Source organism: Vigna umbellata, chromosome 1 (genome assembly GCF_029865625.1).
Source record: "Vigna umbellata cultivar VRB3 chromosome 1, Vumbellata_1.0, whole genome shotgun sequence".
Taxonomy (NCBI): domain Eukaryota; kingdom Viridiplantae; phylum Streptophyta; class Magnoliopsida; order Fabales; family Fabaceae; genus Vigna; species Vigna umbellata.
This window is the reverse complement of record NC_142165.1, coordinates 42,379,821-42,393,628: the sequence shown is the minus strand read 5'-3', so window position 1 is coordinate 42,393,628 and position 13,808 is coordinate 42,379,821. Positions and strand designations below refer to the sequence as shown.

Here is a 13,808-nt window from a genome sequence, read left to right as displayed (position 1 = left end):
TGTAATTTATTTACTATAATAGGATTTTGTTAGAGTTAATACATTGTATAGTCTTTGTTGTATTTGTCATGATAATTTTTTTTAGTATAATCAAATAATCGATAAGGCCCTTTTCACTTATAAATATTTTAAATTTTAAAAATATAAATACATAATCGAATGTGGTCATAAAACGATTTAGTTAAGTGAAAATTGGTAAAAAAAAATTAAAAGATAATAAATACTTTAATATATATATATATTTTTAAAAACTATTAGATTTAAGATTTTGGAAAACTCCTTATATTTTTTTTAATTGATAATTTCCAGCGTCTTGAATTGCGTTTTAATATTTTCAACATAAATTATCTTCGTTTAAAATGGGTTTTTACCACAATATAAATGATTTGATATAAATCTAAAATATACTTTGTAATACTTAAGAATGTTTAAAAGTATTTAAGAATTTTTAAATTCAATTTAAATTATTGATTTTTTATATTATTCTTTTATTATATTTTTAAAATATATAAATGTACATTGATTTCAATATTGTAAAATATATTATAATCTTTTTTTAATATATTAAAATCAGTATATGTAAAGACTTAGTAAAAAAAACCCAAACCGATTAAATCATATAATAACGATAATGAAACACTCTTAAATTAAAAAAAAAAAGTATTGCAATGTACTGACGGCATGAACATGTGATGGGATGTGCAATGTTTCTGGATACGCTTCAAATCATATAGTCAGATTGTGACTCTTTTCTTTTTCTTCTAATGTAAAAAATGTTAAAAAAATATAGTTTACACAGAAACTTTTATTTAATATTAAGAGTAAATTCATTCCTTTATTAAAGAAAAAAAAGAAGAAAAAAGAAAGAGGGACCATGTCATTTTTTATGACTATAGAAATAATCATTAATAATCCTATTTTTTGTTTATAATATATATATATATATATATATATATATATATATATATATGAATTTATGAGTTATTCCTGGTGACCATTATCACGATTAGTAAAAATCATAAGTTAGTTAATAAAAGTTGCCAAATCAATTATAAAATAAATTGATTGAACTAAAAATTATGTTAACGTTTAGTTTATATAAAATAGGTGAATAAAATTGGATGTCAAAATTTAATTTAGCATTTGTTGTCATTTGATGTTTGAATCATTCTAAATCTTAATATAATTATAATATATATACACACATAATTTAGTATTTGTCAAGCATTAAATATTATAAAGATTTGTTATATTTGATCTTATCATGCTTTATCTAATCTGGGCATAAATCAAGTTTTAATAACCTTAGGTGCGTTTATTATAAATATACTTTTAGTTGGTACCATTATTAGATAAGTTTTATTAGGTGTTGATGTGACAAATATATTGTATGATTTTATTATACTTTTTATCTTGCATTATCTCCTAACAAAATAAATCCAATTATAAAAACTAAAAAAATAAGCATATAAAAGAATTATAAAATTATTTTTTTAAGCTATTGATAAGTACAATATATTTATTTAGATAATTGTGTATTTTTTATACCCGTGTCATAATAAAGAGTAACTAACAACTTGCTGGCATATAACAAGTATATTTATACATATTTTTATTTTCCTTTTTTACTTTTTTTATTTCTCATTAAGAATGAAGAATTCATCTTTATGGATAGAAAACTTTAAAATATAATGTATATGGAAACTTATAAAATAATATTAATTGTGTTGATATTAATTTTTTATTCGCTTAAAATATTATATATAAAGTAACAATACTGTGAGCAATTTTACATTTATTTAACATAAAATACAAAAATAAAATAATCCTAAAAAATAACTTCTTTTTTTTTTATTTTAAAAAAATAAAAAATAATGTTAAATAAATGTAAAAAAATTATATTGGTTAAAGAATATTTTTCTTGTCACATTTTCACATATCTTCTAAGCGACATTTCAAATTTCCATTGAAAAAGAATTTCTATAAAAGAACTCTCGAAATATTAACAAAAATATTTCCTTTTACGTCCTTATACAAAAAATAAAAACAAAGGTAAATTAAATTATAACACCAACAAAAACTTACTTAAAATCGAAAAATGAGATCGGACCATTAAATAAAAAATTAAATGAAATATTACATTTTACATGGCATAATAAAACCTACCAAAAAACAGTAATATATGATCTCAAACAAACCCTTACATTAAATATACTCTAACAAACTTGTTTTACATATAAGAAATACTTAAACTTGATATATAATATATTATTATTGAAATAGTAATAAATTCATATGTTTCGGCTTTCTTTTTGAAAAAGATTAACATATTTCTTATGTTTAAGTTTTGAAGAATGAAGAAGTTTTTAAACTTAAAGAATGGGTAGCTTTTATTATAATTTATTCACATTTATGCTATTTTATTCACTAATAAATGTCTAATAACTTTATATGTGCGTACGTTATGCTATTTTATTCACTAATGAATGTCTACCTTGGACTTTAGATATTGACTTTAGAAGTTGCAAGTTTCATCCTTCAAAGTCAACATGTTTGTATTTTCATATAAAAATACAAACAACCTTTAATAACATTTTTCCTTTGCCTAACAATAGCATGTGTAGATGATAAAAAATAGTTTTTTTTTGGGCTATAGTTCAAATTATTAAAACAAAGAAATTTAAAAAGTTTTTTAAAAATATAGATAAGTTGGACATGAATGCAAAAATGTATTATGAAAAAACCATGCATGCGTGATGTATCTACACACTTCTAAAAGGAAGTTGTAGTAATCTTACACGACTTTTAGATAAGAAAAAAAAATCATGCAAATAAAAAACAACTTAATTATTCTTTTTAATTTGAATTGTATGTATTATTTGAACTAAAATGATATCATTCGTGTTCGGTTTTCTTACGATAAGTTTATGTCTTTCAAATACAACTTATCCATATTTATAAAATTTATAAAACTTGATCGTTTCACTACTTTGTATGGGAAATTGCATAATTATTAAAAAAAACTAAAAATTAAGGTTATTTAGTCATTTTTATTAAACTATACAATTTTTATACTCATTATTTTGTAAACTTTCACGACAATTTAAAATAGACATAGATATATATTTTCTTTTTTACAAGCTATTATTAAAAAAAAACTTGTGTATATCAATAGCAACCAACATGTCAAATTGATGATTATGATACTCATCCCAACACATTCCATCATAAAAAAAGGCCAAGAAGACAAATTTTGAGCTGCCAAATTTGGTGATAGCCTAACAAACCCAAATTTAATGTGATGTATAATTTATTATTAAACAAATAATAATCATAAGCTTAAATACACTATTAATGTTAATCAACATTTTAAGAACAGCGATTAACAATATTTTTTAATGGCTCAAATTTTGTCAGATTGACAGCCACTATTATTAGCTTTTAGGGTTATGATTGAAGGACCTTCTTCTATGGTCCTTGATTGGGTAGAAGAAGGATCGGAATCTGAAGTAGTCCTTCTCAATGCAGCCTTTGGAGAGTAAAACAAAAGTAGGAACGAGGACAACCTGAAAGGGAATAAAACACAAAATTATTTTATTGTTAATATAATATTTTTTATTAGAAAAATAGATGTTTTTTTAATGAATAGTGGTAAAGAAGACTCAGATCACATGGAATCATCTCAGCAATCATTGTGTGGAATTTTGACCTAGTATTGCAATGATGCTAATTTCATAGTATTTCAATTTTGGAAAACCCTATCCTACCCTCGCATGATGGGTCAAAAAATAATGAAAATAGCATTGAATCTACACACATTAACTTAAGTTTATAGTTAGCATTATTGTAAAAAGAAAAGGCTCTAAGAAAGCAATTAAGCTGATTTTAACTTGTTAGTTTGTAGTTTAAATATTAATTTGGTCTTTATTTTTATTGAATTTGTTCAATTTAGTTTTATTATTTTGTTGTTGTTTGATTTGATTCCAATTTTGTTTAATTTAATCATTTTTGTCTATACCGTTTAAATAATAAATACACAGTGAACAATGTACCATGTATTTTGAAATCGTGTTTAAAATACAACTGAAATTTTTCTTAAAAGAAAAGTTAGTTTTTAAAGTTTATCCCTTTTGGTAATTTTCTTATAAAATATATTTATAAACATAAAATAAAACTCATTCGCAAAACACCACAACTTGTTTTCAAACACAATTAACATACTGATAACAATCATTTTATTTTCTTCAATTAAGCTACGTTTGGTTGGAACTACTATGATTCTTTTTTTACTTAAAATCTGACTTAATTTTGTGTCTTTGGTTCCGTAAGATTAATATATCCACTGATGCAAGCAGCTGAGGATCCTTTATATTGAAGCAAATTGTTTCAGTAGGGATGTAGAGACCAAGATACGAACCTAACAACCTTGCTCCCTTTCTCTCTGGTGCTGGCTTCACTGTGTTATATTTCTCTTTCTCTTCTCGAATCTTCGTAAGCAAAGTGGGCTGGGTACCTGCAAAGGCACTCCGACGCTCAAGTCAACAGGGGTGTTGTTCGAAATATGAGAAATCTCAATCAATTTTCTCTTAGGGGAAAAACGTACCTTTTTTCTGGTGTGCTTCGTATATTTAAATTAACATAATAAACCGTTTACCTGAAAATCCGGTCAGTTACTGAAGTGGAAGTTGTAACCGTCGAATTGTGCGCTGTCACTGAGTCAATTATTTCCACGATATATGGTCGTGATTCGCGGCGTTATTCAGTCAAGGTGTGTAACTGCTTAACTGCTAGATCACGGTGTCACATTCTGTATGTCAATCATCATTCGTGTCGACCTAAGTGGATGACGTGTCGGACGTATGTCTCATGTCGCGACATCGCTTATGCGGTTGTCTGTCGAGCCTCTGTATGTCGATCATCATTCGTGTCGACCTAGGTGGATGACGTGTCGGACGTATGTCTCATGTCGCGACATCGCTTATGCGGTTGTCTGTCGAGCCTCAAATGGTCGAGAGCGTCACGTGGTCGTAAGCTATTACGGTTGGTTATCAAGTGATCGACCAAGCTGTGTGGTCGAACGTCATTACAGTAACCTTCAGTGGTTGTTACTGGTTGACCGTTGGGTATCCTATGGTACATGCCCCCCAAGTCCGAGTATATGGGTGACAAAGTTACGAAGGACTTTGAATATTGTTTGGAGAGTCGAGGGGAGGTGGAGAAAACGAGGAGACGTGGAGTAGACGAGGAGTCGTTGAGAAAATGAGGAGACGTGGATAAAACGTGGATGACAGCTGGTTACGGCGTTACGAATTTTAGGGTTTTCCCGCTCCTTTAGGGAAGTGAAGAGACGCGAATTAGTAGCCGTTAGATCAAAAGAATCCTACGGCGCTTGACGAATAAACCGTTTTGGCTTCTTCAGCACGATTCAGAAGGGGTTTAGGGTCACTTTTGCAGAAAATCAGACATTGAGAGCGTGTACGGCTAGCGAGAGTGCTTCTTCTTCCGTCAGTCTCATTGCCTGCGTTACTACGAGAATCAACCAGGTAACCTTAAAATCTCTTTCGTCTTAGTGTACTTACTATTGATCATGGAAGGGAGGGGGCAGGATACTGGGGGTGAAACGCCGGGGCCGTCATCTACGGTGGAATGTGCCGCAATTACTACAGTACCGTATGGGGAGAGAGCCTTCGTATATGGAAACGTATGTGGTGAGGGTCCAGGGGGACGCATGATATCTCTGATTAGCGGAGATGAATACGCCTGGGCGGCGCGTGAGGTAAAGGAACTGAGGAGTCAATTTGGGAGTAGGGCCATCCTTATGGATTGGATTGAGAATAGTTGTGTGTTGAGGACCCTAGGGTATCAGACTTGTGTGAAATTGGTAGCGTGTCGGGAGGATGAGAGGGTTTGTCATGGGAGGGAGAATGCTGCTGATGAATTTTTTTACTGTTATGCTGCGTTATTCTACGATTTGTATGTAAGATTGCCGTTCACCACTTTCCAAATAGATGTTTTGCGAACCTTGAATGTTGCACCTAGCCAACTGCATCCCAATAGTTGGGGATATGTACAGGCCTTCGGAGTGTTGTGTGGGCTGTTAGGAATTAGGCCTACTGTAGGCTTGTTTTTGTACTTCTTTAGATGTCGCCCGCTTGCGACGAAAGGGTGGGTATCACTGATTTCAGAACCAGGTAACGCAATTTTAGAGCTTTACCTGCAATCGTATAGGGGTTTTAAGGAAAAATTTTTTAAGGTGTCGATCACCGATGCTGGTCGACGGTTCTTTTTTGATGGTGAAGGGAATCCCAGATTTCCCTTATATTGGACACAGGAGCCTCTGAAATTTACCTCGTGGCCGGAGGATAAGATGACGATTGAAGAGTTGGAGGCTTTGAGTGTGTTGACCTCGTTGCCCCGCCCCTTCTCTTCACGTCAGATTATAGATTGCCTCGAGTTCGATGACGCGGGGGCGAGGGTGTTTGGTATGTGTCTTTACCCACTACTTTCGTAAATTATTATGTTGTTGCTGACCAGTGTGGGTGGATGTTTGTGTTTGCAGAGATAATGGGAAGGAAAGGTAGGGGTATCAGTTGGTTTCAGAGCATTGATAGCGAGAGGGATGAAGGTAATCGGCCAGGGTCGTCTGTTGAGCAACAACGCTCCCAGGTGCCACCATCTGGTCCACCTCCAGTCGCAGTGGCGTCGGTTGGGGAGACAACACAAGCTGAGGTGCCCCTTGTGCGCAAAAGGAAAGCCAAGACAGTCGACCCTCACCGCGAGGCGTCAAAGAAAAGTAAGGAGGTGGTTGAAGACACTGAACGTCCCCTTCCGCTGGGCATATGGGATCGCGCCTTCATGCCGGGTCATAGAGTGGACCTCAACCTGGATGCTTCAGAGAAGAAGGTGATCGAGAACATGAGCGAGCAACAAATTGCTGACAGCTTGCTGGAGATGAATACACGAGCCCAAGCGTTGGCTTGGCATCTGGCGTATGCTTCGGATAGGGGTCAGATGCGGTCTGAGTTAGAAAAGGTGCGTGCCCAACTGAAAGAGCTTGCCGAGGTCCATGCTGGCTGTGAGGTCAGGCAGAAGCGTGCTGAAGAAATGTTGAAGGAGGGTGAGGCACGGTGGAATAAGACTCGGGAAGCTGGGGTGGTCCTCCAACAAGAACGCGATCAGATGGCGAGGGATCTGGACCAAGCGAAGAACTCGATGCTGATAGTGGCCCGAGAGAGAAATGCGCTGAAGGTAGAAATCTTTGAGCACAAGGAGTTGATCGAGGAGCTGAAGGATGCGATCATGGATGAACATAAGAGAGGCTTCAGGAAGGCGTTGAGGCAAGTCGGGCACTTGCTTCAGGTATCGACCAAAGGAGCTGAATTTGACGTCCGTAAGGATGTGCATGAAGGTCAGCTGAAGCCCTTGAAAGAAATTCCGGAGGACGCTGTCCTCGAGGGGGAAGAGGATGAGGAGGTGGTCGCCAACAACGAGCCCGAACGAGCAACGGAGGTCAATGAGCCCGCCAAGGAGAGTGCTGAAACGGTTGAAGGCGATACATCTAAAATTGTAATAGATTAGGATGTAGTAAGGATTTGTACATACATACTTGGGTATTTTGTTGATGACTATTATCTTGAAATTTGATAATACATGAATGTTTGACGTTGAAACAGAAGGCGTTTTTGCATGTGTGGCGATATTGCAGTTTGTTTTATTCTGCCACTTATTTGTAGTGATCGTTAAGTGTGAGTGTCGAGTACACTGGTAATGTGTCGTGGGACAGTCGAGTGCGATAGTCGAGTGAGGAGAATATGGGGTGTTCGAGGATGAACATCTACCCGAGGGAGTGTATCCCAAGCATATTGGGTGTTCATGGGTGAACATCGACCAATGGGAGTGTATCCCGAGCGTACTGGGTGTTCAAGGGTGAACATCTACCAGTGAGTGTGTTCTTAAGCCCTTTGTGTGTAGAAGGGTCTGGTACGACAAGCCTGGGACTCGACATTAGCACAGTGATAAATGAATCTAAACAATAACATGATGAAAAGTAATCTTTATTCGATAACTGAATTCGATAGTGTTGTAAAAAGAATGAACAAGACATTAACTAAAGTAATGTTTGAGGTGGGTGGCGTTCCAGGTATTGGGGACTGGTCGTCCATCAAGAAGCTGGAGGCGATATGCGCCGTTCAACATGTTCTCTGCGACCCGAAAGGGTCCTTCCCAGTTAGCTGCAAGCTTGCCATGGGCTCGATTCTTCCGAGCCTCTCCCCGCTTTCGCCACACCAAATCGCCACTTTTGAAGGCTCGGGGCTTGACCTTGGTATTGTATCGTCGAGAGAGCATGCGCTTCTGGGCCTCAGCGCGGACGGTGGCAACCTCTCGACGTTCAGGAAGGGCGTCGAGATTCGTCCGTAACTGCTCGTCATTAAGCGACATATCAGTGATTTGGCGTCTCAATGAGGGCTCGCCTACCTCGACTGGGAGCATGGCATCAGTGCCGTAGGTTAAGTTGAAGGGCGTCTCCCCGGTAGATCCATGGGGAGTGCATCTGTATGCCCAAAGGACTTCTGGTAGCTCCTCCACCCATAAACTCTTGGCGTCACCGAGTCGCTTTTTTAGCTCTGTCAGAACTGCTTTGTTTGCGGCTTCGGCTTGGCCGTTTGTTTGAGGATGTTCGACTGATGAGGTGACATGCTTAATGCCTAAATTGCTAAGGAAATCTTCCAACTTGCGTTCGATGAATTGGCGACCATTGTCGGTGATGATCTTCTGAGGGAGACCGAACCGACAGATGAGACGCCAAATGAATTTCTGCACTCGTTGGGCGCTGATGACAGATAGTGGTTCAGCTTCTATCCATTTTGTGAAATAATCGACCGCCACTAAGAGGAACTTGTTTTGGGCTTTGGCGATCGGCAGAGGTCCCACTATGTCGAGACCCCATTGGGCGAATGGCCAAGGAGAAACGATATTATGCAAATCTTCGGGAGGTGCACGTATGTCGTGACCATGTGCTTGACAGGAGAAACACTTCTTGACGAAAGCCTCACAATCGTGGTCGAGCGTAGGCCAGTAGTACCCTGCACGGAGTACACGTGCTCTCAGGGTGCGTTTGCCAGAGTGGAAACCACATATTCCGGTGTGCAATTCACGCAGTACATAGTCCGCCTCCTCTTCTGAGATGCATTTTAGCAGAGGAGTGCTGTGGCCGCGACGATAGAGGTCGTCACCTATACACAAAAAACGCGCAATGCGTTTGGAATCAGCTACGGTGATGTTATCTCCTTGCTCCTGCCGTTCCATGAGATGTTTGATGTTATGTCGCCAGTCTGTCATAGGTGGTGACACATTGGTGACGAAAGCTTCCACCACAGGACGGTCGAGTGTCGTCTGAATGACTGAGGATAACTGTGCTCGCTCTTTACAATGAGCTAATTTAGACAAAAGGTCTGCTCTTGCGTTTTGCTCCCGGGGTATATGGAGGATATTAATTTCGACAAAATGTCGGAGTAAGGTCTGAACCGTGTGGAAGTAACGTAACAGCTGATTGTCCTTGACTTGATAGACTCCATTCACATGGCTGACGACCAACTTCGAGTCCATTCGACATTCTAAACGCTCGACCGAGAACTCTCTAGCCAGGGATAATCCGGCGATCAGGGCTTCGTACTCGGCCTGGTTGTTGCTAACTGGAAAGTTGAATATGATGGCTTGTTCTATAACTGAACCATCAGGCCCTTCTAGGACGATGCCGGCTCCTCCCCCCTTTTTGTCGGAAGAGCCGTCGACGCTGAGTAGCCACGTTGTCGTGGAGTTTCCTTGGGCAGGTATGAGCTCAGATGCGAAATCTGCCAAATGTTGGCCCTTGATAGACCCACGTGGCTCGTAACGGAGTCCGAACTCAGATAGTTCGACGGACCAGGCGACCATTCTTCCTGCCAAGTCTGGTTTGCGGAGGATCTTGGCTATGGGGTGATCTGTGCGGACTACCACCTGATGGCTCTGGAAGTATGGGCGAAGTCGTCTAGAGGCGGTGAGAAGGGCCAATGCGAACTTCTCAATTCGAGAATATCGCTCCTCTGCCCCTTGCAACGTACGACTGGTAAAATATATTAACTTGAGGGAGGGTGCTTCCTGTACCAGGGCTGCACTAACGACATGCTGGGAAGCTGAGATATACAGCTGCAAGTCGGATCCCTCGTCCGGCCGAGCCATAACGGGAGGACTGGTTAAGATGTGTTTGACGGTGTTGAATGCAGTTTCACAATCATCGTTCCAGTGTTGCGGGGAACCCTTTTTCAAATTCCTAAGGATGGGTTTGATGTGTTCAGCCAGCTTTGGAATAAATCTGGATAGGGCGGTGAGGCGACCCACTAGACGTTGTACCTCCCTCAGGGTCTTTGGAGAAGACATGTCTAGTACCGCCCTGCACTTGTCGGGGTTGGCTTCGATGCCTCGACGTGTGAGCATGAATCCTAAGAACTTTCCGGCGGGGACGCCGAAAGTACATTTGGAAGGATTGAGGCGCATGCTATACCGTCGGAGTTGGCCGAAGACCTCCTTCAAATCCTGCAGGTGCTGTTCCACAGAATTGCTGCGAATGACCATGTCGTCAACATACACGTCCATACAACGTCCTATCTGATGATGGAAGACTTTATCCATGAGGCGTTGATAAGTGGCCCCGGCATTTTTCAATCCAAACGGCATTACTTCGTAGCAGTAATTGGCGCGTTCGGTGATGAAGGCTGTTTTGCTCTGATCGGGGTGATACATAGGGATCTGGTTGTACCCCGAGTACGCGTCTAGAAAACTTAATACGACATGACCCGAAGCTCCATCTACGAGGCGATCGATGCTGGGCAGGGGATACGAGTCTTTAGGGCATGCCTTGTTGAGGTCAGTGAAATCGACACACATCCGCCATTGACCGTTCGACTTCTTGACCATAACTACGTTTGAGAGCCACGTAGTGTACGTTAACTCCCTGATGAATCGGGCGTTCATCAACTTGTCGACTTCAACCTGGATGGCTTGACGCTTTTCCTCTCCGAACCTTCGCTTCTTCTGGGCGACTGGTCGTGCCTCCCGGAAGATTGACAACCTGTGAGCCATAACCCCTGGATGGATTCCTGGCATGTCAGCGGCTGTCCATGCGAATAAGTCTGCATTGGTTCGCAGTATATGACCTAGGGCGTGTTCCTCGCCCAAGGGAAGGTCTCCGCCAATGCTGGTGGTTTTAGACGCTTCATTCGTCAGGGATAGGAGTTTGACTTCGCCTTGCGGATGAAGACGTTCGTCTACATTGGTCCGGGGGTCTAAGTCAACTGCTGCTGCCTCGACTCTTCTTGCCCTTTTGGATGGAACAAAAGGGGTGATTTTTAACCCGGCGACATAACATTGTCGGGCAATTTGCTGATCGGCTCTGACGGTACAAACAGTACCGTGATCTGTCGGGAACTTCATGGCGAGGTGGGGAGTAGATACTATTGCCCCGAACGCATTCAGGCAAGGTCATCCTAGCAGAGCATTGTACGACGTGTTTGCCTCGACCAAAATAAATCGGACCCGAAGCTCAGGAGCTTCTCGACTTGTTCCGAGCCGAGTCCGTAAGTCAAGGTATCCCCTGGTGTCTACTCTTTCCCCTGAGAATCCGACAATCTGCTCGTTAAACGGGGCGATGAGATCCTCGGATAGGTCCATTTTCTGAAAGGTGGACCAGTACAAGATATTGACTGAACTTCCTTGATCGACGAGGACTTTGCTGACATCATAGCGAGCTATGTTAGCCGTGATGACCATAGGATCGTCATGGTCGGGGTCGGGTGCATGGAAGTCAGCGTTGGTGAACGTAATGTCGGGGATCGACCGAGCCTGCCGCTCGATCATATGGACCGACTTCAATTGTCTCAAATGTCGCTTCCTCGCCGAAGCCGACACACCTCCTCCAGCGAAGCCACCAGATATGGTGTCGATGCGGCCTCGGACTGAGCGTTCTCTCTCTATGCGTCGAGGCGGACTGCGCGACCGCCTGCGGTGTCGATCATCCCTGGGGGGTGATCGTTGGGGACTTCGCCTAGGAGGGTCTCTTCGGCGAGGAGTTGTTGCTCTAGTGGAAACTCTCTCCTTGACATAGTTCTGGAGATAACCTGCCCGAATGAGTCGTTCTAACTCGTCTTTTACCATGTTGCACTCTTCCGTATCGTGCCCATGGTTCATGTGGAACCGGCAGGTTTTGCTGTTATCCGCATTCTTGGGAGTGACTTTTCGCCGCACGGTGAGAAGTTCGGCGTGTAAGGCCTCTTCCAGGACCCTCGTCCTTGGTGCGTTGAGGGCCGTGTAACGATCGTATTTAGATGTCCACCCCGACTCCTTCCGAGGTACTCGGTCTGGCCTGTAGTCGTTGGGGGGTCGTTTCGCTGGTTTTCTTGTCTCCTGATTGGGGGCATCTTGGTGGTGCTTCTTTCTGGCATTACGGTGGTCTTCAATGCGGATGAATTTTGCCACAGTAGATTGTAATTCTTCCATGGATGCTGGAGGGTCAGCATATAATTGTTCCGAAAATTGCCCCGGCTTTAAGCAGGACGACAGATTGCTGATGATGAAAGTAGGAGTTATGTCCGGCACTCGCCGGGCTGTCTCGATGTACCGCTGCATGAAAGCTTTCAAGGTCTCATCCTTTTCCTGTCTGGTATGGACAAGCTCAGTAGCAGTCATCGCCGGTTTTTTATTTGCCGCGTACTGTTTCCGGAATAAAGATTCGACGGTTGCGAAGCAATCTATGGAATATCGGGGAAGTTTATGGAACCATTCCAGAGCTTCCCCCTTGAGGGATAAGGAGAAAGCTCTGCATATCACCGGATCGCTATCGGTATAGAATGCCATGGCATCTATAAAATTGCGTAGATGGTCATCAGGATCTTCAGAGCCATTGTAGCGTTCCAGAGTTGGAGGAGGCTTGTCCGGCATGTTTGCTTGCATGATGGCTTCTGTGAATGGAAGCAGGTTAGTGAGGCGCATAGGAGTAGGCCCCCTCCTTCCTCCACCGGCCCGTTGGGAGGCTTCCCCATGATGGCTGGCCTCGTTATCTTCCTGTCTGTTGGAAGCAGATAACTCTGGCGTTGGGATCTGTGCTCGCAGTGCCGCCATCTCCTCTGCGTGTTTACGCTGAATCTCCTGCATGGTTTGTGCCTGTGCCTCAAGTTGCGCTTGCAATTGCCTGATCAAATCGTGCGTATCGGAATTTTCCATTGTTCCGGTGGTCGTTGTTGGGATAGTAATCTCGGGCCCCACGGTGGGCGCCAAAATGTTTCAGTAGGGATGTAGAGACCAAGATACGAACCTAACAACCTTGCTCCCTTTCTCTCTGGTGCTGGCTTCACTGTGTTATATTTCTCTTTCTCTTCTCGGATCTTCGTAAGCAAAGTGGGCTGGGTACCTGCAAAGGCACTCCGACGCTCAAGTCAACAGGGGTGTTGTTCGAAATATGAGAAATCTCAATCAATTTTCTCTTAGGGGAAAAACGTACCTTTTTTCTGGTGTGCTTCGTATATTTAAATTAACATAATAAACCGTTTACCTGAAAATCCGGTCAGTTACTGAAGTGGAAGTTGTAACCGTCGAATTGTGCGCTGTCACTGAGTCAATTATTTCCACGATATATGGTCGTGATTCGCGGCGTTATTCAGTCAAGGTGTGTAACTGCTTAACTGCTAGATCACGGTGTCACATTCTGTATGTCGATCATCATTCGTGTCGACCTAAGTGGATGACGTGTCGGACGTATGTCTCATGTCGCGACATCG

General features: G+C 41.1%; 2 protein-coding genes across 2 annotated transcripts; one reads left to right on the top strand and one right to left on the bottom strand.

Annotated features, from left to right (window-relative positions):
• The first annotated feature begins 5,587 nt into the window (after positions 1-5,587).
• On the top strand, positions 5,588-7,578 carry LOC148205422 (uncharacterized). Its single transcript, XM_088091361.1, has 2 exons — positions 5,588-6,482; positions 6,560-7,578. Exons 1-2 carry the CDS (start codon positions 5,588-5,590, stop codon positions 7,576-7,578), a joined length of 1,914 nt encoding a protein of 637 aa, XP_087947487.1.
• Positions 7,579-11,517: 3,939 nt separating this feature from the next.
• Positions 11,518-13,254, bottom strand: LOC148205421 (uncharacterized). The gene has a single exon (XM_088104463.1). The coding sequence runs from the start codon at positions 13,252-13,254 to the stop codon at positions 11,518-11,520; it is 1,737 nt and encodes a 578-aa protein (XP_087960589.1).
• Between the last annotated feature and the right edge of the window lie 554 nt (positions 13,255-13,808).

Excerpts from the sequence above, each read along its gene's own strand:
- LOC148205422 (XM_088091361.1), top strand. The coding sequence starts at position 5,588 with ATGGAAGGGAGGGGGCAGGATACTGGGGGTGAAACGCCGGGGCCGTCA. Across the intron at positions 6,483-6,559 it reads CGCGGGGGCGAGGGTGTTTG|AGATAATGGGAAGGAAAGGT; the intron begins GTATGTGTCTTT and ends TTGTGTTTGCAG.
- LOC148205421 (XM_088104463.1), bottom strand. The coding sequence starts at position 13,254 with ATGGAAAATTCCGATACGCACGATTTGATCAGGCAATTGCAAGCGCAA.